This window comes from Saccharomyces kudriavzevii (genome assembly GCF_947243775.1).
Source record: "Saccharomyces kudriavzevii IFO 1802 strain IFO1802 genome assembly, chromosome: 15".
NCBI lineage: Eukaryota > Fungi > Ascomycota > Saccharomycetes > Saccharomycetales > Saccharomycetaceae > Saccharomyces > Saccharomyces kudriavzevii.
Genome location: NC_079286.1, coordinates 747,996 through 772,620, shown reverse-complemented (window position 1 = coordinate 772,620; position 24,625 = coordinate 747,996). Strand labels below are relative to the sequence as shown.

General features: G+C 39.1%; 15 protein-coding genes and 1 pseudogene across 16 annotated transcripts; 7 read left to right on the top strand and 9 right to left on the bottom strand.

Annotated features, from left to right (window-relative positions):
• Window position 1: 1 nt before the first annotated feature.
• NAT5 (peptide alpha-N-acetyltransferase subunit NAT5) lies at window positions 2-532 on the bottom strand (the record flags this gene model as incomplete). The annotated part of the gene is made up of 1 exon (XM_056231428.1): window positions 2-532. The coding sequence occupies one exon, from the start codon at window positions 530-532 to the stop codon at window positions 2-4; it is 531 nt and encodes a 176-aa protein (XP_056085247.1).
• Window positions 533-696: 164 nt separating this feature from the next.
• TMA16 (Tma16p) lies at window positions 697-1,233 on the bottom strand (the record flags this gene model as incomplete). Its single annotated transcript, XM_056231427.1, has 1 exon — window positions 697-1,233. One exon carries the CDS (start codon window positions 1,231-1,233, stop codon window positions 697-699), a length of 537 nt encoding a protein of 178 aa, XP_056085246.1.
• A 218-nt stretch (window positions 1,234-1,451) lies between these two features.
• On the top strand, window positions 1,452-2,366 carry TUM1 (thiosulfate sulfurtransferase; the record flags this gene model as incomplete). The annotated part of the gene is made up of 1 exon (XM_056231425.1): window positions 1,452-2,366. The coding sequence occupies one exon, from the start codon at window positions 1,452-1,454 to the stop codon at window positions 2,364-2,366; it is 915 nt and encodes a 304-aa protein (XP_056085245.1).
• Window positions 2,367-2,618: 252 nt separating this feature from the next.
• CLP1 (cleavage polyadenylation factor subunit CLP1) lies at window positions 2,619-3,956 on the top strand (the record flags this gene model as incomplete). The annotated part of the gene is made up of 1 exon (XM_056231424.1): window positions 2,619-3,956. One exon carries the CDS (start codon window positions 2,619-2,621, stop codon window positions 3,954-3,956), a length of 1,338 nt encoding a protein of 445 aa, XP_056085244.1.
• A 220-nt stretch (window positions 3,957-4,176) lies between these two features.
• Window positions 4,177-6,237, top strand: APC5 (anaphase promoting complex subunit 5; the record flags this gene model as incomplete). Its single annotated transcript, XM_056231423.1, has 1 exon — window positions 4,177-6,237. The coding sequence occupies one exon, from the start codon at window positions 4,177-4,179 to the stop codon at window positions 6,235-6,237; it is 2,061 nt and encodes a 686-aa protein (XP_056085243.1).
• A 367-nt stretch (window positions 6,238-6,604) lies between these two features.
• SRL1 (Srl1p) lies at window positions 6,605-7,213 on the bottom strand (the record flags this gene model as incomplete). Its single annotated transcript, XM_056231422.1, has 1 exon — window positions 6,605-7,213. The coding sequence occupies one exon, from the start codon at window positions 7,211-7,213 to the stop codon at window positions 6,605-6,607; it is 609 nt and encodes a 202-aa protein (XP_056085242.1).
• An 873-nt stretch (window positions 7,214-8,086) lies between these two features.
• Window positions 8,087-9,067, top strand: ENV9 (Env9p; the record flags this gene model as incomplete). The annotated part of the gene is made up of 1 exon (XM_056231421.1): window positions 8,087-9,067. The coding sequence occupies one exon, from the start codon at window positions 8,087-8,089 to the stop codon at window positions 9,065-9,067; it is 981 nt and encodes a 326-aa protein (XP_056085241.1).
• A 466-nt stretch (window positions 9,068-9,533) lies between these two features.
• Window positions 9,534-10,790, top strand: DGA1 (diacylglycerol O-acyltransferase; the record flags this gene model as incomplete). Its single annotated transcript, XM_056231420.1, has 1 exon — window positions 9,534-10,790. One exon carries the CDS (start codon window positions 9,534-9,536, stop codon window positions 10,788-10,790), a length of 1,257 nt encoding a protein of 418 aa, XP_056085240.1.
• Window positions 10,791-10,995: 205 nt separating this feature from the next.
• ESA1 (NuA4 histone acetyltransferase complex catalytic subunit ESA1) lies at window positions 10,996-12,336 on the bottom strand (the record flags this gene model as incomplete). Its single annotated transcript, XM_056231419.1, has 1 exon — window positions 10,996-12,336. One exon carries the CDS (start codon window positions 12,334-12,336, stop codon window positions 10,996-10,998), a length of 1,341 nt encoding a protein of 446 aa, XP_056085239.1.
• Window positions 12,337-12,630: 294 nt separating this feature from the next.
• On the top strand, window positions 12,631-14,664 carry PUS7 (pseudouridine synthase PUS7; the record flags this gene model as incomplete). Its single annotated transcript, XM_056231418.1, has 1 exon — window positions 12,631-14,664. The coding sequence occupies one exon, from the start codon at window positions 12,631-12,633 to the stop codon at window positions 14,662-14,664; it is 2,034 nt and encodes a 677-aa protein (XP_056085238.1).
• A 357-nt stretch (window positions 14,665-15,021) lies between these two features.
• SSP2 (Ssp2p) lies at window positions 15,022-16,137 on the top strand (the record flags this gene model as incomplete). Its single annotated transcript, XM_056231417.1, has 1 exon — window positions 15,022-16,137. One exon carries the CDS (start codon window positions 15,022-15,024, stop codon window positions 16,135-16,137), a length of 1,116 nt encoding a protein of 371 aa, XP_056085237.1.
• A 91-nt stretch (window positions 16,138-16,228) lies between these two features.
• On the bottom strand, window positions 16,229-17,713 carry MET7 (tetrahydrofolate synthase; the record flags this gene model as incomplete). Its single annotated transcript, XM_056231416.1, has 1 exon — window positions 16,229-17,713. The coding sequence occupies one exon, from the start codon at window positions 17,711-17,713 to the stop codon at window positions 16,229-16,231; it is 1,485 nt and encodes a 494-aa protein (XP_056085236.1).
• A 379-nt stretch (window positions 17,714-18,092) lies between these two features.
• On the bottom strand, window positions 18,093-20,061 carry SKDI15G3790 (annotated as a pseudogene). The gene is given in 2 exon segments: window positions 18,093-19,148; window positions 19,150-20,061. Coding segments are annotated over 2 exon segments (1,968 nt in total).
• A 287-nt stretch (window positions 20,062-20,348) lies between these two features.
• SKDI15G3780 (uncharacterized protein) lies at window positions 20,349-21,248 on the bottom strand (the record flags this gene model as incomplete). Its single annotated transcript, XM_056231414.1, has 1 exon — window positions 20,349-21,248. One exon carries the CDS (start codon window positions 21,246-21,248, stop codon window positions 20,349-20,351), a length of 900 nt encoding a protein of 299 aa, XP_056085235.1.
• Window positions 21,249-21,601: 353 nt separating this feature from the next.
• On the bottom strand, window positions 21,602-22,906 carry HES1 (oxysterol-binding protein related protein HES1; the record flags this gene model as incomplete). The annotated part of the gene is made up of 1 exon (XM_056231413.1): window positions 21,602-22,906. The coding sequence occupies one exon, from the start codon at window positions 22,904-22,906 to the stop codon at window positions 21,602-21,604; it is 1,305 nt and encodes a 434-aa protein (XP_056085234.1).
• Window positions 22,907-23,358: 452 nt separating this feature from the next.
• DFR1 (dihydrofolate reductase) lies at window positions 23,359-23,994 on the bottom strand (the record flags this gene model as incomplete). Its single annotated transcript, XM_056231412.1, has 1 exon — window positions 23,359-23,994. One exon carries the CDS (start codon window positions 23,992-23,994, stop codon window positions 23,359-23,361), a length of 636 nt encoding a protein of 211 aa, XP_056085233.1.
• Window positions 23,995-24,625: the final 631 nt, after the last annotated feature.

Here is a 24,625-nt window from a genome sequence, read left to right as displayed (position 1 = left end):
GTTAAGAAATATGCTTTTTCAGTAAGATGGCATCTTGTTCGCCACCGTTTATATCCTTTATGAACTTTCCAATACTTTCGCCATGCTGTTCAAAGCCATGAGCTATAAACCATTGCTTAGCAGAATTATCCGCTGCTGGTATGTAGACGAAAACATTATGCTGATGAGCTTCTGAGCACTTGTCTTCTGCGAACTTTAATAACTTAGTGCCAATTGATTTATGTCTATAACTAGGCAACACGCCTAAAAACTCGATTTGAATGCCCTTTAAGGATAGCTCGTTCTGTTTCTTAGGGACTAACTTGACAACCAAACCACCTACTGGAATTTCGCTATAATAGGCCAACTGTGTGAAACGTACGTCTTTTTTTGAGGATGGGTTTTTACTTTTTGTCATTGAGGTATCTTCTGCGAATAAGGCAGTGAAAAATGCATCGTGATACAAATGAGGTACTGTTACATGAGCCAATTTAATTAGCATGCCCAGATTGTTGGCGTAGACATTGTCCAAGGAGCATATATCACGACCCATATTTTCTCCGTCAGCTGTCTTTATCAACCTATGTATCTTGCTTGACTCCTACTGTGAAAAAAGTTTCGCTCATAAAATTCGTTTTTTTTTATGCTTTTCTATTGTAGAATATATGGAATTATACAAAGAAGTATGTAAACGTACAGAAATTCCCATCGCGCCTGTTATTCATTGCCCCCCAACACTTGTTCACCCTTATCGTCAATTCTAATCAATCTTAAGATGTTCAAAAGACCAAAAGTACCATTCCAGTTTCTCAAAAATTCCATGTTTTTTGCATCACTCAAATCTGGACAAAGAAACCCCGCACTGAACTCTCTTAATTCTTGGTCCCTCCTATGTTGAAGTGAGACTTGTCTATTGCTTGGTGGTCTATTTGATCTTCTTTTCGTTTTCAGCTCGTTTAATTCTGCATCATCCCTTTCGATAAAACTCTGGATGAATTCTCTTGTGTGAGCGTGGTCAAATATTGGCTGCTCCTTAAATGTCTTGGAATTGACAACGTCTTGCATAAACTTTACTCGGGATAGTTCGTGGATTTTCTTATCCTGATGAAGCCTCTTTTTGACGGCGATCTTATCTTCACGCATGGTGGCCCTGACCAGCTTTTCATATTTCCTACCCTTTGGATGGACTGTGGTGTTTTTTCCCTTCTTAGAAAAGTTCCTTTGCAACTTGGATAAGGATTTTGTAACTGGCATGGTTGGTTTGTCTCGGTGAATCGTGTCTCAACACCTTTCTTCCTAAAAGTAATTTTTGAAATACCTCATCTCTTCTCATTTTGTTAAAATCGCTTCTTAAAATTTTCGCTCGGAAGGAACTCAGGCCCAATACAGAAATGACAATGTAAGAGGATAGTTAAAAATGAACGCGAAAGGGTGAAACGAGCAAGTAAGAGGGTATATTACCGGTACTGCCAATGCTGTTATTTGATCTTATTTCTCCAGAAGCGTTTGTTAAATTGGTTGCCAGCCAAAAGGGTCGTAGAGTTGTTCCAGTCGATTCAACATGGTATTTACCCAGTTGGAAGCTTGATAATAAACACGATTTCTTGACCAAACCACGCATTGCAAACTCTATTTTCTTTGATATCGATGCTATCAGCGACCAAAGGTCACCCTATCCACATATGTTCCCTGCAAAGCAGGTTTTTGATGATGCAATGAGTAACTTGGGGGTCCAGAAGGATGACATCCTAGTAGTTTACGATCGTGTAGGCAACTTTAGTGCTCCAAGATGCGCTTGGACATTGGCGGTTATGGGACACCCTAAGGTATATCTGCTGAATAATTTCAATACATATATGGCGCTCAATTACCCCTTAGATTCTACTAAAATCACTGTATTTTCACCCCATCCTAAGAGTCACTATGAATCTTTAGAGAATTTGAAAGATAAGGAAGTTGTGGATTATGAGGAAATGTTTGAGTTGGTAAAGAGTGGGGAACTGGCCAAGAGGTTCAACGCTTTTGATGCGAGATCTTTAGGGAGATTTGAAGGGACAGAGCCGGAACCACGTTCAGATATCTCATCTGGGCATATTCCAGGCACTCAGCCATTACCATATAACAAACTGCTTGATCCGGAGACTAAAACATATTCGGAAGATAGGGAAACCATCCGTGTCACGGTGGAAAAAGCCTTGAAAGACTTGCAGTGCACTTTGGACCCAAATAAACCTACGATTTGCTCTTGTGGGACCGGTGTTTCAGGGGTCATTATCAAGACGGCTTTGGAGCTGGCCGGAATACCAAACGTTAGGCTATACGATGGATCTTGGACTGAATGGGTCTTGAAGTCAGGCTCTGAGTGGATTGCTAAAGATAAGAGTTAACAAGAAAACTAATTTTCGGCCCTCGATTCAAGTAGTTATGCTATCTATATGAGTTATGTATGCATCGGCATAAATAGTAAAAAGATTTACACTTCTTTAGCCTTTATTTATGCTCTTTGATCATTTTGCCCGCTAAAATGAAAAACTACAATAAAAAATGAAGTTTCTGGCAAAATAGGCTACGAAAACTTCTTGATTAGGAGGAAGAAGCAGATCATCGAACCATTACAAAAAAGTGTATTATTGACAAAGATGGCAAGTCTACCCGGTATTGATGAACACGTTACGTCTGAAGAAGTGGTAACCGGTGATAATGAATGGCACAAGTTGGTCATTCCCAAGGGTAGCGACTGGCAAATTGATCTCAAAACAGAGGGAAAACTGATGATCAAGATGAACTCAGGTATAGCTGAAATATTTGGTACTGAATTGGCACTTGAGGAAGAATACACTTTTCAGAACTGGAAATTTCCCATATACGCTGTCGAGGAAACAGAATTAGTATGGAGGTGTCCTGATTTAACGGCAAATTCAATTCTAGTAAAGCCTAATCATACAATGAAATATATTTATAATCTACACTTCATGTTGGAAAAGATAAGGATGTCAAACTTTGAAGGCCCTCGAGTGATAATTGTTGGTGAGTCGCAAACTGGGAAAACCTCTTTATCGAGGACATTATGTTCGTATGCTCTGAAATTCAATGCTTATCAACCACTCTTCATCAACCTCGATCCTCAACAGCCAACTTTTACCATCCCGGGGTGTATATCTGCTACCCCAATATCAGACATACTTGACGTACAACTGCCTACTTGGGGTCAAAGTCTCACCAGCGGTGCCACACTACTACATAACAAGCAACCAATAGTGGAAATTTTTGGTCTGGAAAAGATCAATGAGAACAAAGAGCTATACTTGGAGTGTATAAGCCAATTGGGTCAGGTAGTGAGTCAGAGAATACATATGGATCCACAAGTCAGGAGGTCAGGATGCGTCATTGATACGCCGTCGACATTACAACTGGATGAAGATTTGAGTGAGCTACACCATATGATCAAGAAATTCAATGCTAATATTATGTTAGTACTGTCTTCGGAAACCGATCCTCTATGGGATAAAGTAAAAAAGGGGTTTGGTCCAGAACTGGGGAACAATAACATTTTCTTCATTCCCAATTTGGATGGTGTTTCTAAAGTTGATGATGTTTATAAAAGATCCTTACAAAGATCATCCATAAGGGAGTACTTTTACGGCTCTCTGGATACAGCTTTAAGCCCTTACGCCATTGGTGTTGATTACGAAGATGTTACTATCTGGAAACCCAGCAATGTATTTGAGAATGAGGTTAGTAAGGCGGAGCTATTTCCCGTCACAATATCTCCAAGTAATTTACAACACGCAGTTATAGCCATAACTTTTGCAGAAAGAAGAGCAGATCAAACAACCGTTATAAAGTCACCCATCTTAGGTTTCGCTTTAATCACGGAAGTGAATGAAAAGAGGCGCAAACTAAGGATTTTGTTACCTGTGCCAGGGCGACTTCCTAGCAAAGCGATGATTTTGACTTCATTTAGATACTTAGAATAAATAATTTCTTTTTTTTAAGAGCATTGATATCAGATAAATATAAATATAATCATACTATTCAATTTTCCCAGTTTTACCGTGCTTTCGTTTTCATGTTTTTCAGGTTTTATAGGCCCAATATAATTTGTGTCTTTAACATTATTGCGCTTAATGAAAAAACACTAGACGCAGTTTTGAACGGAAGCCAAAAGAAGAAGATAAATCACAATTGATCAGAAAAATGAGCGACTATGGTCCATTAGGTATTACTAACTTTATTACCCCATATGATTTATGTATATTGATCCTAGTGCATGTTCATTGTTCGCAAGATAATGGTATCGCAGTACCGACAGAAGTATTTCTTCGACTGATATCACCCACGAGGCCTTCGGTAGAATGGAATCCCATGCTCAAGGATAATAGTAATTTGCGGCCCGCATCTGCTGTTCCATCTCCTATCCTTCCTATACTGGAGCACGTAATAAGAATACTCCTGGATGATAAGGATGGCAACAGCATGGCTTTGACGCTGATGGGCTATTTGGAGGCAATTAATGGTCTAGACTCGATTAACAGGTTGATGATGGATTTAGAGAGGAATTGTTTGGTCAGTAATTATAGGTCCATTAAAATGCGCACAACGGTAACAAGAAGACAAATTGCAAAGGCAAGTTTTTTGGGTACATTTTTATCAACTTGTTTACGTAAGTATCAATTTGGTGATTTTGAAATGAGGGAGACGATCTGGATAAATTTACAAAGTTTCAAGACGGTTTTTAAACAGACTGCGCTATGGCTACAAATTAAGGACAATATTCACATTGAAAAGGTAAAGAAATGTCTTCTGGCCAATGATGAAACTTCTGTGGAGGATCAACAGATGATGGAATTCTTCCAGCACTTTGATGATTGTAATGGTGACAATTCAAAAACAATGAACGAGGATATTCATGGGAGTTTGATTTCTATCCAACATTTACAATCAATAGTTAACTGGCAAATCGTGAATTGGTTGGACAATACGGAGAGTAATGATCGAAGTGGTAAAGAAGGTGATTCTACGTCATATAGAGAACCATATCAGCTCGTTTCCGATTTGTTAGATACACTTTCGTTGAACGATGCCACAAAATTTCCATTGGTTTTCATCTTAAAATATCTGGAAGCTATTGGGGAGAACAGTTATCAGACCGCTTTAGACTCGCTACACAATTATTTCGATTACAAATCTACGGGTAATTCACAGAACTACTTCCATATTTCTTTGCTGTGTCTTGCGACTTTTCACTCAAGCTTTAACGAGTGTGATGCAGCCATAAATTCCTTTGAAGAAGCCACGAGAATTGCAAGGGAGAATAAGGACATGGAAACGTTGAATTTGATCATGATTTGGATAGTAAATTTCATAGAGGTACATCCGGAATATGCCAATAGATTCTACATTACTGTGGAACAGATCATAAAATATCTAAAAAATAGTTCGGACGTAGAAGATGCCAATATTTTCAGTAATGCTTATAAGTTTGAGACATTGTTGCTCATGGTAAAGGAATCCAGAACCATTGATGTTTCTAATTCACTCCTAAAATTTATGGCTATGACATTGCAGAATGTGCCGTCTCAAAATATCGATCTGTTTCAAAGCCTTGTTGGCTATGAAATCGAATTTTGGAAAGAACTGGGATATGTATCCATATCCAATGTCTATGAGAAATTTCTGGTTCAAACATCCTCTTCCTCATTAAGAAACCATGACTGTACTGTTATTAATCTTGAAATAGAAGCAGCTTTCGAAGCACTTGAGAAGGATGACTTTTCAAAAGTTAAACAATGCCTCCGGAAATCAGAATCACTCAAATTAGACTATGACCAGAAGATAAACTTGAAGTACTTGAGAGTAAAGTACTTGATTCGAATAGGTGATTATGATCAAAGTATGCAAATGATTAATCAATATATCAAAGAATGCTGTGAGGATGTAATGGATTCAAATTGGAAATTCAAGTTTGAAATGGAAAGTATAGAAATTTTACTTTTGAATAATGTAGGAATAAGGGGTTTACCGAAGATAATGCAACTGGTTGATAAATATAAAGAGATAGGAAACCCTTTACGGTGTGTTATATTGCTGATTAAATTGTGTGATATTTTGATCCAGGTAGGGAGAAATGCGGAGGCTGAATGCTTGATGAACTGCAACTTGCCCACCCTATTAGAGTTCCCGGTTGTAAGAAAAAAAACAAATGAACTGTTAAAGTTCTTCAGTATAGAAGAAGACAAGGACGTTCAGATGACTTGATGATGTTAGATAAAGCAAATAAATAAAGTAGAACACAGTAAAATATCTACGGTTACATGTGCAAGTGCGATCCCTTAGTTAGCTGTGTAAGGAGGGAAAATATTCAGTGACATATCGAAAACCAAGTGAATATAAGGAAATAAAATAGTCCTTTTATTTTTTTTACTCAATAAGAGTCCATGTATAGATATAAACGAGAAAGAGAGGATAAAATGGTGGCGAAAAATAAATACCAGTTTGAAACTTAAACCAGTGTATTTAGATAGCAGAAGGATAGAGTTACAGAGGGAGTGAAATTGTCAATACAGATACAGAAAAGAAACAAAAAGAGAACTTGAAAAATAAAGAACATATTTGAACTCAAAAATTACCAACGGGTGGAATTAGTAATTGAAGTAGTGTTGAACCATTGTACGTTACCTGTCGAGCCTGTGGTGACCGAGGGAGCGCCCGTGACAGTAACGTATTGAGTAGTCGTATTTGGAGTGACTGTAACGTACTGGGTAACGGGCTCATTTGTAACGGTGACAAACTTGGTGATGGGGACGCAACCGTTAGAGGTTGAAGCCTGATCTAAAGATCTGACCTTCGCATCTTTGTTGTTCGAACCGTTTTCAGCGATACTGGCTGCAGTAGATGACGGTGACAGGGTGGTTGTGTCAGGAAGGGTTAGCAGCAAGGTGGACGTGATGGTCGAAGTAGAAGTGATTTCGTGGGATGACTTAGGCGCTGCCGATCCAGAGGAGACTGCACTGGTGATGGTGGCAGAAGTCGGAGCGAACCAGTGCGTGGAATAGACCGTGGAAGTGACGAAAAAAGTGGTGATGTCGTCAGCGTACGACACAGTGGTTTCGTGGGACTCCAAGGAGTAGCTGGGCGCTAAAGTAGTGGTGGTGGAGGCAGTTTTGTTTGAGTAAATAGCCGAAACAGAACTTGCCAAGAAGAGAAGAGCGAAAAAAGTGGCGGCTTGTAGCATTTTTATCTGAGGAATAATGAACGACTAAGGTGAGAGTTGTGCGGTTCTTAAATATTTTTTAGTGAAAAATAAAACAATAAAAAAACAAGGGAATGGACGAGACCTATTAATGGGTACTATGGCTCAAATAGCAAAAAAAATTTAGTAAAGTGGGATGCAAAGACAAAAATGAAAGAGACACGCGAGAAACCTCTTGATTGGATCTGATATTATGCTAAGTGCTTAGATGTTGGCAAAAGTATCTTCAGAAATAAAACAGGCAATAAGAAGTAAAGAAGCAAAAAAATTTCGGCAAAGAAAAAGAACAAGCCAAGAAATAAGCCTGAGTTGAGAGAAGTATCATTGTGCTTAAATACGTCGTCATTGACTCCTAAAATAGGTGTGTAACTCAGGCCACTTCCGATAACATACTTTGTTTTGTTTCATAATCTGCAGAGACGTCATTCCTGCACAGAACGCCAAAATTCGCGACCCCAGCGGTACCTGAATCAGGGCCAAGAATTTTGGCGTTTCGTGTTGTTGACATATTCCCAAAGAGGTAATGAGCCGCCGATTTTTCGCGTCCTTCACGCCCTAATTTTCATCAAAGGGCTATTTGTTGAATATCTGCTCTTAATATATAGCCCTGCAAGCCTTTAGTAGGGCATTGAGAATCATGATTTTACGGGTAACGTGTGAAAAAATCGGAGGATCAAGCCCAAGTGCAGATGAATATATATATATATATATGTATATATATATGTTGTATGATGTATGGCGTATTATGTACTCTGCATGAATGCTACCGTTCTTTGAAAGAACGGAGAAGATAATGGTTGCAGACCTGATCGGCATTAGAGGCACCAGTAGTACAAGAAATACGCCAGAGGCAAGATGCTGGACCCACGAATATTGCCATACTACGACCCGTCGGTGGACAGAAAGATTGCCGTGGTAACAGGTGGAAACACCGGTATTGGCTGGTATACTGTCTTGCATCTCTATTTACACGGGTTTGCCGTTTACATCTGCGGGAGAAACTCCCATAAGATTTCGAAGGCAATTCAAGAGATACTCGTGGAGGCGAAGAGGAGGTGTTATGAAGATGACAACGGTCCAGGACCAGGCCCAAGTACTCAGCGTCTGGGGTCTTTGCATTACATCCATTTGGATTTAACGGATTTGAGGTGCGTGGAGAGAGCGTCACTTAAAATCCTGAAGCTAGAAGACCACATCGACGTGCTGATAAATAATGCAGGGATCATGGCGGTGCCCTTGGAAATGACGAAGGACGGATTTGAAGTGCAATTGCAGACTAATTACATTTCGCACTTCCTCTTTACGATGAGGTTACTGCCTTTACTGCGCCACTGCCATGGCAGAGTCATTTCTCTGTCTTCCGTAGGTCATCATCTGGAGTTCATGTACTGGAAATTGAGCAAGACTTGGGATCATAAACCTAACATGCTTTTCACATGGTTCAGATACGCAATGAGCAAGACAGCGCTGATTCAGGGCACGAAAATGTTAGCCATCAAGTATCCAGACATCCTTTGCTTGTCTGTTCATCCTGGTTTGGTGATGAACACAAATTTGTTCAGTTACTGGACGAGACTTCCCATCGTAGGCATTTTCTTTTGGCTCTTATTCCAGGTTGTGGGGTTCTTTTTCGGCGTATCCAACGAACAAGGCTCGCTTGCTTCCTTGAAATGTGCATTGGACCCAAATTTGTCTGTTGAAACAGACAACGGGAAATATTTCACTACGGGGGGCAAAGAATCCAAGTCGAGCTACGTTTCTAACAATGTCGACGAGGCAGCGTCAACCTGGATCTGGACTGTCCATCAACTAAGAGACCGCGGATTTGAAATATAACCAGGCAGATGGAATGCGTAATTAGATAGATCTATATTTGTGTATTAGTTAAATACTGGTATCATCAATAATAATATCAAAGCAAGAAGCTTTCCTGTAGCTTGTTCCGTGCAGAAAACTTGGTTGCGGGGCCCGAATAAAAGCATTCGATGCGACATGACATTTTATTTAATTGATATATTCTGACAGCATTGACGTAATGAGGAGTTTGAAAAAAAAAAAAGAATTCTGAAAACTGCCTCCTCAAAGCAAACTAACACTACTACTGCTTTTCGCTATACTACAACCAAGGACCCACTACTATATTAGGGCTCTCGTTACACTTTCCCCAAAGTTCATTTTCCTTTTTCTGTTTATTTCAGATCACGTTTGTTTCATTAAGGAGTCATTAACTAACATCATATATTCCACATACACATACCAACTCATAGAAATACAAATACACGCAACTTAGATAGCGACATAGATGTCAGATAGAACCAGTATTATAAGAAGAAGAAAGAATGAAGAAGGAAGCCCTACGGCCGGTATCGCCGAACAACATGAGAATAAGCCTCTGGCAAGCATCGATAAGAAAGATCAAACATCGAAGCCGCAACTAGAGTCATGTTGCCCGTTGGCAACTCCCTTTGAAAGAAGGCTGCAAACACTGGCTGTGGCATGGCACACCTCTTCATTTGTACTGTTTTCAATATTTGCATTGTTTGCAGTATCGACGCCGGCACTATGGGTTTTTGTTATTCCGTATATGATCTACTTTTTCTATGATAGATCTCCTGCGACTGGTGATGTGGTAAATCGGTACTCCCTTCAATTTCGTTCGTTGCCTGTTTGGAGATGGTACTGTGATTATTTTCCTATAACTCTGATTAAAACCGTCGGCTTGAAACCAACCTTCACACTTTCAAAGAATAAAATCAGCAATGAAAGAGTATATAAGATCAGACTGTGGCCAACTAAATACTCTATCAACTTAAAGAACAACTCTACCATTGACTACCGTGGCCAGGAATGTACGGGGCCAACATACTTATTCGGTTATCATCCGCACGGTATCGGGGCCCTTGGTGCTTTTGGGGCGTTTGCAACTGAAGGTTGTAATTATTCTAAAACCTTTCCTGGTATTCCGATCTCCTTAATGACATTGGTCACTCAATTTCATATTCCGTTATACAGAGATTATTTATTGGCATTAGGTATTTCTTCGGTGTCAAGGAAGAACGCTTTGAAGACTTTGAGCAAAAACCAATCAATCTGTATTGTCGTTGGTGGGGCCAGGGAGTCTTTATTAGGTTCAACAAATGGCCCACAATTAATATTGAACAAAAGAAAGGGATTCATCAAACTGGCCATTCAAACAGGGAACATCAATCTGGTACCCGTGTTTGCATTCGGAGAGGTAAACTGCTATAACGTTGTGAGCGCAAAAAAGGATTCGATCTTGAGTAAAATGCAATTATGGTTCAAAGAAAACTTTGGTTTTACCATTCCCATTTTCTACGCAAGAGGGTTATTCAACTATGATTTCGGTTTATTACCATTTAGAGCACCTATCAACGTCGTCGTAGGGAGGCCCATTTACGTTGAAAAGCAAATAGAGGATCCACCAGATGACGTCGTCAATTATTTTCATGACCTATATACAGAAGAGCTGGAGAGACTATATTATGAAAATAGAGAGAAATACGGGGTATCGGACGCAGAATTAACGATAGTTGGTTGAGTAATCAAGAACTTTTTTGAGGAGAAAATTTACCTGAATAAGTAAGATTATGTATGGTGTGTAAGCTATATTGCGTAAGAACGCCAACGCAGAAAAACCGGAGTTTCATGGAATATTAATCTGTTTTTACATAAACTTTTATTTGATCGAAGGGCTTAAATTAAAAGGTTATTTGATGTGTGTGATCTGAACAGTAGCACTTTCCTTACCAGGCAAAGCGTAATTGGGAAGCAGTGAACACCGGTGGTTTCCAAGTCAGCCTAGTAGCGTCTATGCTTCTTCTCTTTTTGGCTTTCAGTCGATTATACCTATCTAGAGTATCTTCATTCAAGAAAATAATATGCTGACCCTTATAATATCGTAGAATATTCAACGTCTTTGCTGTATGTAATATGTCCGTTGTAGTCATCGAGGTCATTGAGCTTATTTCGTCGATAGTAATTTCCTTCTTGTGCTCCACCAATAGTGCTATCAAAGTGTCCGACCAGTAGGCTCTGTAGGATAGCAGACCCAAATCAGACAAGGGTTTTTCCGGTGAACCAACTTTGTTTTCCTTTTTCGACAATTCATAGGAAAATTCAATTAATAACTTACCATATCCCATTCTTTGGTACTGTGGTAATGTCAAGATACATGCGACATTGTAGCCATCCGCGGATTCCTTCTCCTTGGAAAAATATCCCACCAGATGATGACCTAATTCATCTCGTCTTGTCATGCAATAAAATAAAAATGGGTCAACATCATAGTACAATGTCTTATGATCTAGGAACAGTTTAGAAAGTAAACATAAGTTACGACACCATGTTCTTTGCTTTCTGCCATCAATTTCAAAAAATGACACGTAATCGTCACGGTAAATTTCATTTCCTGGTGGATGTCTTAACGTACATTTCCTCCTGTAACGCTCGTACTGTTTCCTAGATCCAAAATATTGCAGTGTAAAATCATCAATGTAAATGAAATCTTCATCAGTTAATTCAATAGGATATGGAGAGAAATACCATGGTTCTATTTCGTACTTTCCCATTATAATTCGATTCAAATTTCTAACTCGTGCCACCTCATGTGGATTTTGTGTCATAGAACCAGAGGTTCTCAGTTTCTTGATTTCATCCTCGTGTGATATATTTTCATCCCTTATTCCCTGTACATTGAGATTATCTAAATCCATAACATCCGTATTTTCTCTCGAAATACCGTCTGCCCCATCTTGCAAAGATTCCTGTGGTGTAGCGCTAGCAGCCATTGCTTTCTTTTTCTTTTGTCTCTTGTTATCTTCATCATCAACTGCCTTCAGTTTTGGATATACTACTTCTTTATCCAGGTTTATTCTATCAGTGGGTACCCATTCATCCAACCGCTTATTGAAGTTAACATAGTGGACGTAAAATTTTGGTGGTGATTTTCTTGTATTTATTGATAAAATTTCAGCCAGAAGTTCTTCATTATTCTTTTCAACCCAACATTGGCATTTAATTATAATATCATCAACTGAGTTTACCATTTTGGCGATACCGGGCTCTTCCTCTCCGTCATGGGACATCGATGTTCTAGTTTATAAAAATTTCTTAGTGGTGGTAGGAGATGTCCAGGCAGAGTGACGTTACGTTTCCCTTTCCTATAGGGCTCATCCAAGTGTATGTCAGCATTTAGCAATATTGGCCTTACTATTGTTCCGCCAGCCACTGCTGTACCTTTTTCAAAGCCGGGTAGTGTTTTGAAAAAAATTTTTGTCATTTCTCGTCATAATAAAAGAGTATATGCATGGTGCTCATCGGCGTATTTTGCTCATTTGGTTCAACATCAAAAGGAAACCACATATCCCTTGTTAACTATCATGTCTGACTTGGACATTGCCACTGTAAAGAGACCCCTCGACACCAATGTGGAGTTCTCCGAAAATAATGCGAAGAAGTTAAAAGTTGATCAACGCATCAGGATAGATAGTGGCATTCATGAAACAGATGTCGGCATTAGTTTGTTCTTATCTCCAGAATTACCAGGATTCAGAGGTCAGATCAAGCAGCGGTATACTGATTTTTTGGTTAATGAAATAGATCAGGAAGGAAATGTAGTTCACTTAACCGACAAAGGATTTAAGGTGCCAAAGAAACCGCAGCGCTCCAAAGAAGAGGCCATCGCAGAAAAGGAAGCTGAAGCGGCAAGAAGAGAGGAATTCAATGTTAATCCTGCATTGAGAGAGGAGTTGGTGGAGATGTTTGGCGAAGAAGATGTCTCCAAAATCGAATCTGTTTACCGCATGGCTAATAAGATGGAAACATCTAAAGTTTTCGAGGATAAATCCGTTAGAACTAAGATTCACCAATTATTGCGTCAGGCTTTTAATAATGAATTGGAATCGGTAACCACTGATACCAATACGTTCAAGATTGCAAGATCTAGTAGAAATTCAAGGACTAACAAACAGGAAAAGATCAACCAAACTAAAGATTCTAACGGTGTGGAAAATTGGGGGTATGGTCCAAGCAAGGATTTCATCCACTTCACTCTGCATAAGGAAAACAAGGATACCATGGAAGGCGTAAATGTCATAACAAAGCTACTGAGAGTTCCTAGTCGTGTCATTCGATATGCAGGTACCAAGGATCGTAGAGCTGTAACATGTCAGAGACTTTCAATTTCAAAGATTGGTTTGGATAGACTGAACGCCTTAAATAGAACATTAAAAGGAATGATTATCGGTAATTACAACTTCTCAGATGCGGGTTTGAACTTGGGTGATTTAAAGGGAAATGAATTTGTTGTTGTTATCAGGGATGTTACCGTCGGTACTAGTGGAGCTGTACTAGAAGAGATTGTATCCAATGGTTGTAAATCCTTGTCAGAAAATGGGTTTATAAATTATTTTGGTATGCAAAGATTTGGCACGTTCAGTATCTCTACACATACAATTGGTAGAGAGTTACTCTTGTCGAACTGGGAAAAAGCAGCTGAGTTGATCTTATCTGATCAAGAAAATGTACTTCCAAAATCTAAGGAGGCGAGAAATATTTGGGGAACAACTAAGGATGCTGCTTTAGCTTTGAGGCAGATGCCAAGACAATGTCTTGCGGAAAACGCCTTGCTATATTCCTTGTCCAATCAGAGAAAAGAAGATGATGGAAGCTATTCTGCAAACGCCTATTACACCGCCATAATGAAAATTCCAAGAAACTTAAGAACTATGTATGTGCATGCTTACCAAAGTTACGTCTGGAACTCTATTGCTAGTAAGCGGATAGAACTACATGGTTTGAAATTGGTTGTTGGTGACCTTGTTATCGATGACGCTGAAAAGCCTGTATCGATTGGCGGCATAGACGATGAAGACTTCGACGAAGATGTTCGCGAAGCTCAATTTATTCGCGCAAAAGCAGTGACTCAGGAAGATATTGACTCAGGTAAGTATAGCATGGAAGATGTTGTTTTACCATCGCCAGGTTTTGATGTGCTTTATCCTTCTAACGAAGAATTGAAGCAGCTGTATGTGGATATATTGAAGGCAGATAATATGGACCCATTTGATATGAGAAGAAAAGTCCGTGATTTTTCATTAGCTGGCTCTTATAGGAATGTTATTCAAAAGCCGAAGAACTTGGAGTACAAAATAATCCACTATGATGACCCTTCCCAACAAATAGCGAACACTGATTTGGATATTTTGAATAACACAAGAGCAAAAGAAAGTGGTCAAAAGTATATGAAAGCCAAGCTGAACAGATATATGCCAGACATAGGTGGTGAGAAAACGGCGGCAGTGTTGAAGTTTCAGTTGGGCACATCTGCCTATGCTACCATGGCATTACGTGAACTCATGAAACTCGAAACTTCTCGTCGTGGTGATATGTGCGATGTTAAGGAGATTGTTTAAATCTTAAAAGGTGATATATTTTCTGTATTTTAGTTTACTTTTTTGATTAAGGCTTTTTCTCCATACGCTATTTTCAATGTCTCTATACTGTGTCAGTAAAGGCGCCGGTAATTTAATACACATTCGCATGGGGCACAAAGATTAAGCGTTCCTTAAAAAGAAGCAGCTTCTCCCGAATATAATCCATCAAAGGAAGTGAGTAGGTTCCTCAAACAGAAGAACTCAGGAAGTAAGGCATTACTGTCCAATAGCTATTAACACTTTATAAATAAAATACAAGAATAGCCTCGTGTGTTGAGGTTGAGAATTAACGAAGTTGAAAACAATAATAAAAAATAAAGCGTAATATTTCATTAAATGCATAAGGGCTACTGTTCAAATACAGAAGTTTATACGAAACATAAAAACTCAGAAGATGTGAGAAAAAAAGTTTTGAGGTCGAGAAGATCATCTTTTTTTTCCTTCTTCAATGACTCGTCAAACTCGAATGGGAACGAACTCATAGGTTTTAGACGATTTGCGAAGGCTTATTTGTTTGGAGACGAGACAGGTGCATGTGGAACTGCTTCTTATACACCTGTAAAGGCAAATATGAATAAAAGACGTGCAAAGAAAGAGGATAAAAATGATCAACAACTTTGGAAAAGACAGCACCATTCACAAGGTTGCCTATTTTTCATGGACGATGACAGTAATGGAAAAAAAGAAACAGCAGTAACGGATCCCTATGATAATTGCAAATACATTGATAATAATTTGGTTTTAAGAGGAGAACAATATCCAGAAGAAACAAAGTTTCTTGATGAGAAAATAACAGGATCTCAAAATCAAGCCCTTCTCAAAACAAGATCAATTTCAATAAACGACATACCACGTGGCACAGGAATCGCTAGTGTACTGTCTCAGGTGCGTGGAGGCTCGCTGGAAAGAATTGTAGTTTACAGGTACGACACTCCGGAACGTTCTCTACACAAAGTTGACCTGTTTTTCCTAAACTGTGATGGGGCCCAGTCATTTATGAGATACGCGACGACAAATATTTTTAAAGTCAATGGGGTTCACCTAAAACCAGAGTGGATCTTCCTTGAAAGCACATATGAAAATATTATGAAAGAGCAATCCGTAAACAGAATACTCGAAGAGGGAAAACTCATATCAAGGTGCTTGATCGTAAAAAAAAGCCTGACAAAAACGGTACTTAAGAAAACAAACCAAGACAAAGCACAAAACTTAGAAAACATTGATATTCAGGAACTGGAAAAGGACTTTCGAAATTTTGGGGAGGTTTTAGAGATTACACCCATTGTATCAAGAAAGTTATGCGTTTCTATATTCTTTTATGATATCTCCAGTGCCATGAGAGCCATGGAAGAATACGGACAGAAAGGCTCATATATTAATACTAAATACTTCAAGGCGTGGACAATATGGTATGGGAAAGATATCACAGACCAGCCTTGTATTGACCTGTAATTACAAAATGTAATAGTTAAATAACTAAATCAACTTTTAAACAATTGATGAATGCACATGAAAGTCACTAAGAAAAAATTTTGTGTCTCTATTACTTGACATCTAGTCTATCAAAAACCACTAATAATCCACCAACAAGATGTAATGAGCCGGTTACAAATATGTCAGCAGGTTCATCGTATAATTTTTCGATCAATTCGTTTGCTTCTTCTATATTCGGTGTCACATATCTACGAGCATGATTTCCGTCTATTTCCTTCCAGTTGTTGGTCAATGACTCCTGAACTTTTAGGTTCTCTACGTCTTCTTGAGAGGTGTTCATGGAAACGAGGTCAGCACTGTATGAACCTGACTTCCAAGTGACATTTGTGGTAAATATCACATCATCAAAGATGACGTCTGGAGAAACAGATGTGTATAGGTTATTTACAAGAGCTTTAGCATCCCTACTTTGTTGATTAAAAAGTAAAACTTTCTTTCTCTTCGATGAGCAAACTGTGTCTCTGAACCACGTTGACGCTGCTATCATACTATCTTTAGTATGCGCACCATCAATGTACCAAATGTTTTCCTCTCTTTCAAGGATTTGACATCTGCCTTCCCACTTAGTGTTCTGTAGACCATCTAAAAATTTTTTTGGAATTGATGCATCTGGATTGCAACCCAACTTCTTGTCTAGCACGTTGGATGTGTGCAAGACTTCAGAAGCCAACACAACGGCAAGAGATGCATTACTTCTTTGGAACTCGCCAGCAATTCCGAGTTTGGCATGTTGCAACTGCTGAAATACAGGTACTTCTGTTAACGTTGTTTTGCGTTCTCCAGCTCTTTCCTTCAACACTGCTAACCCCTCAGGAATCTGCTTCTCAACAGTGAAAGCTGGCGCTCCAGGTTTGAAAATTCCACCTTTATTCCAAGCAATTTCTTCGATAGTATCACCTAGCATGAAGGTATGGTCTATTCCCAGTAAAGTAACGCCGCAGACAATCGGTTTTTCAATCATGTTAGTGCTATCTAATTCACCACCTACACCGACTTCATAGACACAACTTTTACAATCTTCTTTTATAAAAGTATGGAATGAGAGTAATGTGAGAAATTTGAAATAGCCGGGCTTACTGCCTGGAATCATATGTGGAAACTTATCCAAGGGCGAAGTTGTTTTATCCAAACGATCCCACACTTCGAAAAAATATTTAGCAAATTTTTCCTCAGAGATCGGCTCTCCATTGATTCTTATTCTTTCTCTTACTGACCTCAGATGCGGGGATGTGTATAGCCCAATACGTGGAAGCTGCTCTTTATACTGTCCTAAAATCGATGAAGTGAATGCGGCAGTAGAACCTTTACCTTTTGTCCCGGTAATATGGACAATATTCAATTTATTAAAGTCAGATGCGGAGTAGCCAATCCGTCTAGACCATTCATGCATTTCCAATAGTGTCATGATGTTTTTACGATCACCCGTTTGACGGATTGCCATGATATTGGCGTAATTGGATTGCAGAGAATTCAGTGCGGTAACAGCGTCATGATAAGTTTTCCCAATCATTCTCAATGGATTCCTGATTATCATCAAGTCGAAAAAGGAATTTTCAATGTGTCAAAGTGAAGTTGGCCAGTGCGTGTTCTACATTTGTCTAAATGAGTCGTGATTTGAAGTTGAGTTTTCAATTCATCCGAAACGAACTGCTTAAATTAGGGTAATTTTTTCCGATACCGGAGCATAGTGGAAAGATCTTTCATTAAATAGCGACAAGTGGTACTAAAATGGTACATAGTTTAAGGGTATAGACTTGTAAGACGATTTTCTATGCGGAAGAAAACGACAAAATTACAGATAACATGTGATGGCATTAAAGATAAAAAAACAAAAAATCACTGAAAATAATATGCTTTAAGAGAAAAATAGCTTTCTCATGGGAAAGGAATTGGTGTATCGCTTGTGCATTCTCCTATTGAGGAACATCAAAAACGGCTTGTACCCAGCAGCGGTACATCTTTAGCTGTCTTTTCCTGTTAACTAATAATCTTCGATCAGTCCCGATTTTATTATATAGGAAATACTTTTTGGTGAAAACTTCTCTCAATCTTTCTTCAGAAAAAAAATAAACTCTAGTACCATCACCTCTAACGTAGAAGTTTTCTTCTAAAATCCTGTTCTTTTTGAATCGAACTTGAGTTAAATCATAAGCACCGTAATCACGGAATATGATCTTGCCTCCAGGTTTCAAAATTTGGTGAAGGTTGTCCATGGCTTGATCCCATTGATTCGGAGCTAAAGCGCTAAAGACAAAAATCATTACTGCAATATCCACTGAATGAGGTTCGACACCATCAGGTAAGTCACCATTAGTGTTGGCCAAATCCCACACTGTGGCATGGCCGTACTTGGGGTTGAACTGTTCAGACTTTTTCACTAATTCGACTGCTCTTGGAGCAAAATCGGCGGCTATTATTCTCAAGTTTTCATTTTCATTATCGTTCAAAATTGGGAAAAAGGTGTTGCCTGCGCCACAGCCAATTTCAAAAATTGTGACCGGATCTGCATCTTTTCTGGTAGATGCATATAAGATTGGAAATTCAATCTGTAGCCACTTTCTGTCCTTGAAGAAGTTTTCTTTGTTGTTTTTATAGAAAATGTCCCAGTAGCGTGCTGGATTCTCGTTGTATAACTTTTTGTCAAAATCGGGAACAGGATGCTTAAACTGTTCTTTGATTTTTTCCTCCGCCTGTTGAACTTGTTCTTCACCCCATTCGACATTATCCCAAGCGTTATGATCCCAAACGTCTGATTCTCCGGTTAGAGTACGTTTTCCAAATTCGAATGGCAAGTCGCGGCCTATTCTTGAGCTCTCTGTATCGGATTTTTCTAAATCGGATTTTTCCGTTGCATTCTGATCGTCTGTATCAGCTCTCCTTCCCTCATGAGCAATGCTTTCTAATGTTTCTTCTTTAACGTCTTGGGTTAGTGCTTCTAAATGGTCTTTATTATGCTGTTGATCAATGCCTAAGACAAAGGTCATCAACAACTTCCAAATTGTTCACTTCCTGAACTACGGAGCTTGTTGATGACGTGATGTCTTGCACGGTATTGGCATTATCGCTGAATGTATCACCACTTTCCTTGGTGTCGGTACTGGTGCTGACTTCGGCATTGGCGTCGGCGTTGGCATTCTTCTTCTTCTTGTTTTTTTTTCTGTTTTTTTTTTTCTTGTTCTTAGAAATCGTGGCAACTGTAGTATTATCGTTGAGTTTTTGAGAAGTGTCTTCATCATTTTGAGTTTCTTCACTATTGGATAGGTCAATATGAGCATGCTCTTCGGACTGAGACTGTTCTTCAACTGGTATAGATACATCCTCCGAGAAATTTTCTTTGGATTTATCTTGTTGTTCGTTTCTCTCTTGCTTGGAAGCAGCATTCTCCTCATTTTTCTTGGCCAAGTCCTCTTTAATATTAATGGATTCCTCAATACTATTTTCAGAAAATTCAGCGCCAATCTCGTTACTTTCCTTAGGTTCTTGAGGATCACTGCCGTTAGTATCGGTGCTCTGGTTTTTGGAACCCAATTCCCTCTCGCTTTTGGAACTCACTTTTTCCTCGCTTTCAGAACTCTCTTCCTTTTGCCCTCTAGAACTCTCTTCTTCGTGTCCTTCACTTGTTTCAGATTTTTGAGACTTTGTTTTCAAAGATTCTTCTGCTGGTGTATCTTCATTTGCGATTTGCGATTCACTCTCATCTTTACCGCTTACATTATCTTTTTGAGAGGCGAGATGAGATTCTTGGCTTTCCGTTTCGTTGGCACTGTCGTCAGAGTTACCTGACTTTGAGTGGCTGCTCATATCTACGGTAGTATCTACAGTAGCGTCATCTTTTTTGTTTGAGATTTTTTCAAATTTCTTGATTAAATCAGCAACGCCCATTCTAAATGAATTATTCACAGCTTAATTTCCAGATAATTGGATATGAATTCCCGCAGCAATGATGTTTTCTTCTTGTTTACATTTAAAATGAACCTTTCGTCCAAACTTATGTTTTTTTTTTCGTTTTGGCAAAGCTTTTTTTCATCGGCGAATTCTCTGATCTGGAAGAGAAGAACATCTGAACGATGCAAAGCTTATAATGAACACTCATTCCAGTTCTCGAGTTTTGAATTTATACATGGTGATCTATAATTATGTACCTTGAATTCCGTAGTAATTTGATGCTTCTATTCCCTTGGTGCCGACCATGGCATTTTGCACTTTATGTTCATCTCAAAGTACCTCTCGTCATCCTCAATCCTCGTACCGCTTTTGAAGAGGATATTTTGAGCGTATGGTGCGGTTCTCTTGAATGGGTTACGAGACCTCTTTTTGGTAAATAATGCATCTTTCGTGGCGTACCAATCTGAGAGAAATAAGCTTAGAGCATTTTTTCGTTCCATTTCTGCCAGATCATTATAGTATTTTGAGAGTTGTGTTTGGCTGTAGTTTGTTGGCTTAGGGTCAATTCCAATGTAATTTATGCATGCTTTTGGGTAGTCAATGGCCTTGGCATGATAGCTGATAAATCTTTCCATTTTAAATGCAAACCCAATTATAGTTATTCTTTGTGGAAATTTTCCAGTGACTTCTTCAAATCTATATATTGAATATAGTAAATTATCAAGTGAGTCTAGTGAGAACTCTTCTGTCGTAATTGAATCACCACAAAATAGATCATCAACATCTATGTTTTGACCAACCATCATCTCCTTGATCTCTTGCAATAAAGTATGCAGCTCATCGTCAAAGTTCGGAATTTCCAAATTGTCATTGCGCATTGCATTTCTGATCAGCCTTTCGCATAAAAAGTAGTAGCTCTGTGCTTCAGATAAAACACCAGCTTCCTTTTTAGTTTGGGACCCACTGAATATAACAGTTGCACGATGCCTTTTTTTGAGTAATAGTTTGAGGGCTGCCAATCCGTGCTTGATGAACGCTAAGTGATCATTGCCTTCGTATTGGAAAGCCGCTAAATGCCAGTACTCAGGGGATTGACCGAAATTAACTCTCCCATCACTGGGCTGTATTGAAGATTTCCATATTGAATGGCATGGCACCAAGATTAATTCCTTTTTTTCATCCATTGGAATCCTTCAACCTTTGATTATTTTCATACTTGTTGGAATTTATTTTTTTTTGAGCTTTTTTTATAGCATAGAATCGTTCTTCACAAGTCATGAGTATACAGAATCTTCAGTAGAGGATGATCGAGAGTAAAGGATTTCTCTTGAGACTTCGATTCACAACGAAAAGGAAGGTGCTGATTTCTGAAATTCTAATGTGTAGATTCAAGATTCCATATAAACTTTTCAGAATATAATATTGACAGTTGAGAACAAATGTTAAAAAAAGAAGATCTTTTCTAACCAAAGCGCTCGCAACACAAACATCAATTATTATTAATTTTTAATATTTATCATTTTATGAACATTTATACTTATATAGTAATTTCCTTTTCCTTCATCCACAAGCCTTTGTCAAACCTCCAATGCAATGCGGTTGAAACGTCCTTTTTATCGTCCTTTCCGCCAATCAACGTCCCACTGGGTACATTTTTCACAGAAAGCTGCAGTTTGGATGCCAGTTTTTTGAAAAGATCATCTTCACTAGCGTTCTCTATATCATTTGACTTACCATCATTCATGTAGTCCACCCGCCTAAACCATCTTCTTTGCCATTCGACGCCCTTTGCATGTTCCTGTTCTCTCAAGGCCCTTTGTTTATTTTCTAGTTCTTCCTTAGTTTTCTTTATCAAACTATTATTACCTGACCTGATTGCTTCGGCCACATCCTTCCAAGCCCTCCTGCTCTCTAAAGGATGCTGTTCTTCGATTGGTTTGACTAGCAAATGTCTAGCAGGTGTCTTTGATGAATCATAGAACTGGTGTGGAGCCTCCGAATCTTTTTTTGTAATTGTTGAAACACCTGACCATTGACCGGAGATTAGGTATAGAGCATTCTCCTTATGACTATGTTCTTGAGGATTTTTATAGATCCTTGCCTTGAAGGAATTCTTCTTACCTGTGAAATACCCTCTTCCTGAATATTCAATGACGCATAACATACCATTTGATGACTGAATGAATGATCTACCTCCTAACTCAACAAAAGGGGAAGCGACTAAAATACCTTCGATGTGTAAAGGCGGAGTTGTAATCAAGTATGTCTCATCTTTGATCTTCAAAATCACATGACCATATGGCTTGACTGTTAGTGTTAATGTTTTAGTAAATCCGGTCTTAATTTGATTATAACCTTGCAGAGAAACATCGTTTTTTTCATTAAAGATCGAAAATGCAGTCATAGGAGGATGGTGTGAAACTTGCTCACTTAAAAGCACCGTTTCACCGTACTCGAGATGTTCGTCATCATGCCATTTACCAACAAACGTTTCACCCAAGAATGGATTTAAAGGCTTTTTTTCAGAACCCATCGATTCGCTTCTAGAACAGTACTGTGACCTCAAAGTGGAAATAAACCATCTAACCACTGCCAACATCCGCGCCACCTCTTGCGATTCAACATTGGGGTCAAAAAGACAATGTTCCTTGTAGTTTTTGTCATTGATGAATGATGCTTCCAGAAATAGGTCGGGATGTTCAGCCCAGTACTGAGAAAACTCTGTCAATGAAGTGGGAGAAAGAATAAATGGTGGAGCAGAAAGAGACGACAGATCGCCATTGAACGAACTAATCGATTTCAGGAAAGAGGTCCAAGATGATGAGTTTGCGTGTTGAGACATTTTTCTTTGTAATTCACCGGACACACTGAGGACCTATGATGTTTCTAGCAGAGAAAGAGATTTCAGACACACAGACAGGTTTGAGAGAAGAAAAAATGGCACAACTGAGTCCGGAACATCAAGATACAAAAACAAGATTGTTTATAAATCTTCCCCTTAACGACTCTTTGACGGTATATCTCGACCTTTTGTTGAATGCAGGGAACGAGGCCAAAAACAATGGCTTTTGTCTAAGCGCGTCAAGTTTGGCAATGGTGATCACAAACGATTGCTTTTAAATAACACAACGGCAGGCGCCGCTAAAGAGATAAAGCAGGTGAGGCTGAAAGTCGTTTAGGTGTCAAATTGTGACCCTGCTGAAGTTCGCGTACTTGGGACTCGGACGAGAAAATGAGGCTTATCACTTCTATTACTACGTAGCACTATTATAGAAGGTATACGGATCAGGATTTTCATCTACGATTGTACAGGGTGAACTCGAAATGATAACCCTTCTCCTCTTGTGAGTAGCGCTGATCAGAGTCTGTTTCGGGCAAGTCAACTTTCGGTGGGAGAAATTCTTTTAATTGGGCCGGATCTTGCTCGCTGAACGCTTCCTTTAATCTCTTCGCATCAAGGAAAGTATCCATGGCAGGAGCCGCTTCATTGTCCAATGAATGTATTTTTGTGATGAGCCAATGATCTGTAATGGGGAAGATTTGATTGTAGACTTCGCCACCACCGATCACATATATTTTTTCTAGGGATTCTTGGAACTTGTTCTGTAGATTGGTCAAGGCATTTGCTAATGAGTTGCTTTTGATTATTGATTCCTCTTCGTCGTGGACAAAACCATCTTTAAAGCTTCTCGAGATGACGACGTTCATTCTATTCGGCAGTGGGCGAAACTTGGGTGGTATGGATTCCCATGTTTTCCTTCCCATCACCACGGCGTTTTTTTTGTTTGCATCCTTGGTCGATGAAGTGACCTGTCTAAAAAACTTCATTTCCTTGGACAGCCTCCATGGTAGGCCTCCCTGGAACCCTATGCCCATGTCGGGCTGTAGGCATGCCACGATACCTACAATTGGAATCTTTCCTCCAGCCATATTTGTGGTTCTTCGAGCGTTGTTAATTCTTCGTACTTCCGGCCTGATGTTGTGAGTAATCTGCAAGTCATTTCAGAAAAGTACTGTGTACCGTATCTCGGCGATGCCCTTTCTTGTGCTAACCTCAGAAACCGCTATGCATCAAAATCGTTCAAAACGAAATGTTCAATCAAGACTGATGTACATTTGGCATGTTAAGTAAAACACACCAAGTAAAAATAACTACACCTCAACTATATATACACATTAAGAACTTTAGTAAATCCAATCTCTTCACTGAAAATCAAGCCTTTGATTTTTGAAACAGTTTAGAAAAAGGAAAAAAGTGATTAACTTGTCAGACTGCCATTTGTACCCACCCATAAAGCCCTATCCCTTCCAAAAAGGAAGTACATAGGATGGGTCAAGATCATCGCGCCATTTAGTAGTGACAACTTCCAAAGGAAGAAGTCACAAATGCAACGGCAAAGCAAAATTTTTATTCAAAATTATAGATGGCCGAACCGCTAAGGATTGCGGACCAAGCTAATTTAGATTTAATTTCAGTTTCTCACTCTGGGGTACAAAGGTTATGGGACTCATCAACCAAGTTGGATTCAGTGGCTCTTTTGAAGAGTCAAAGAGTGACGAT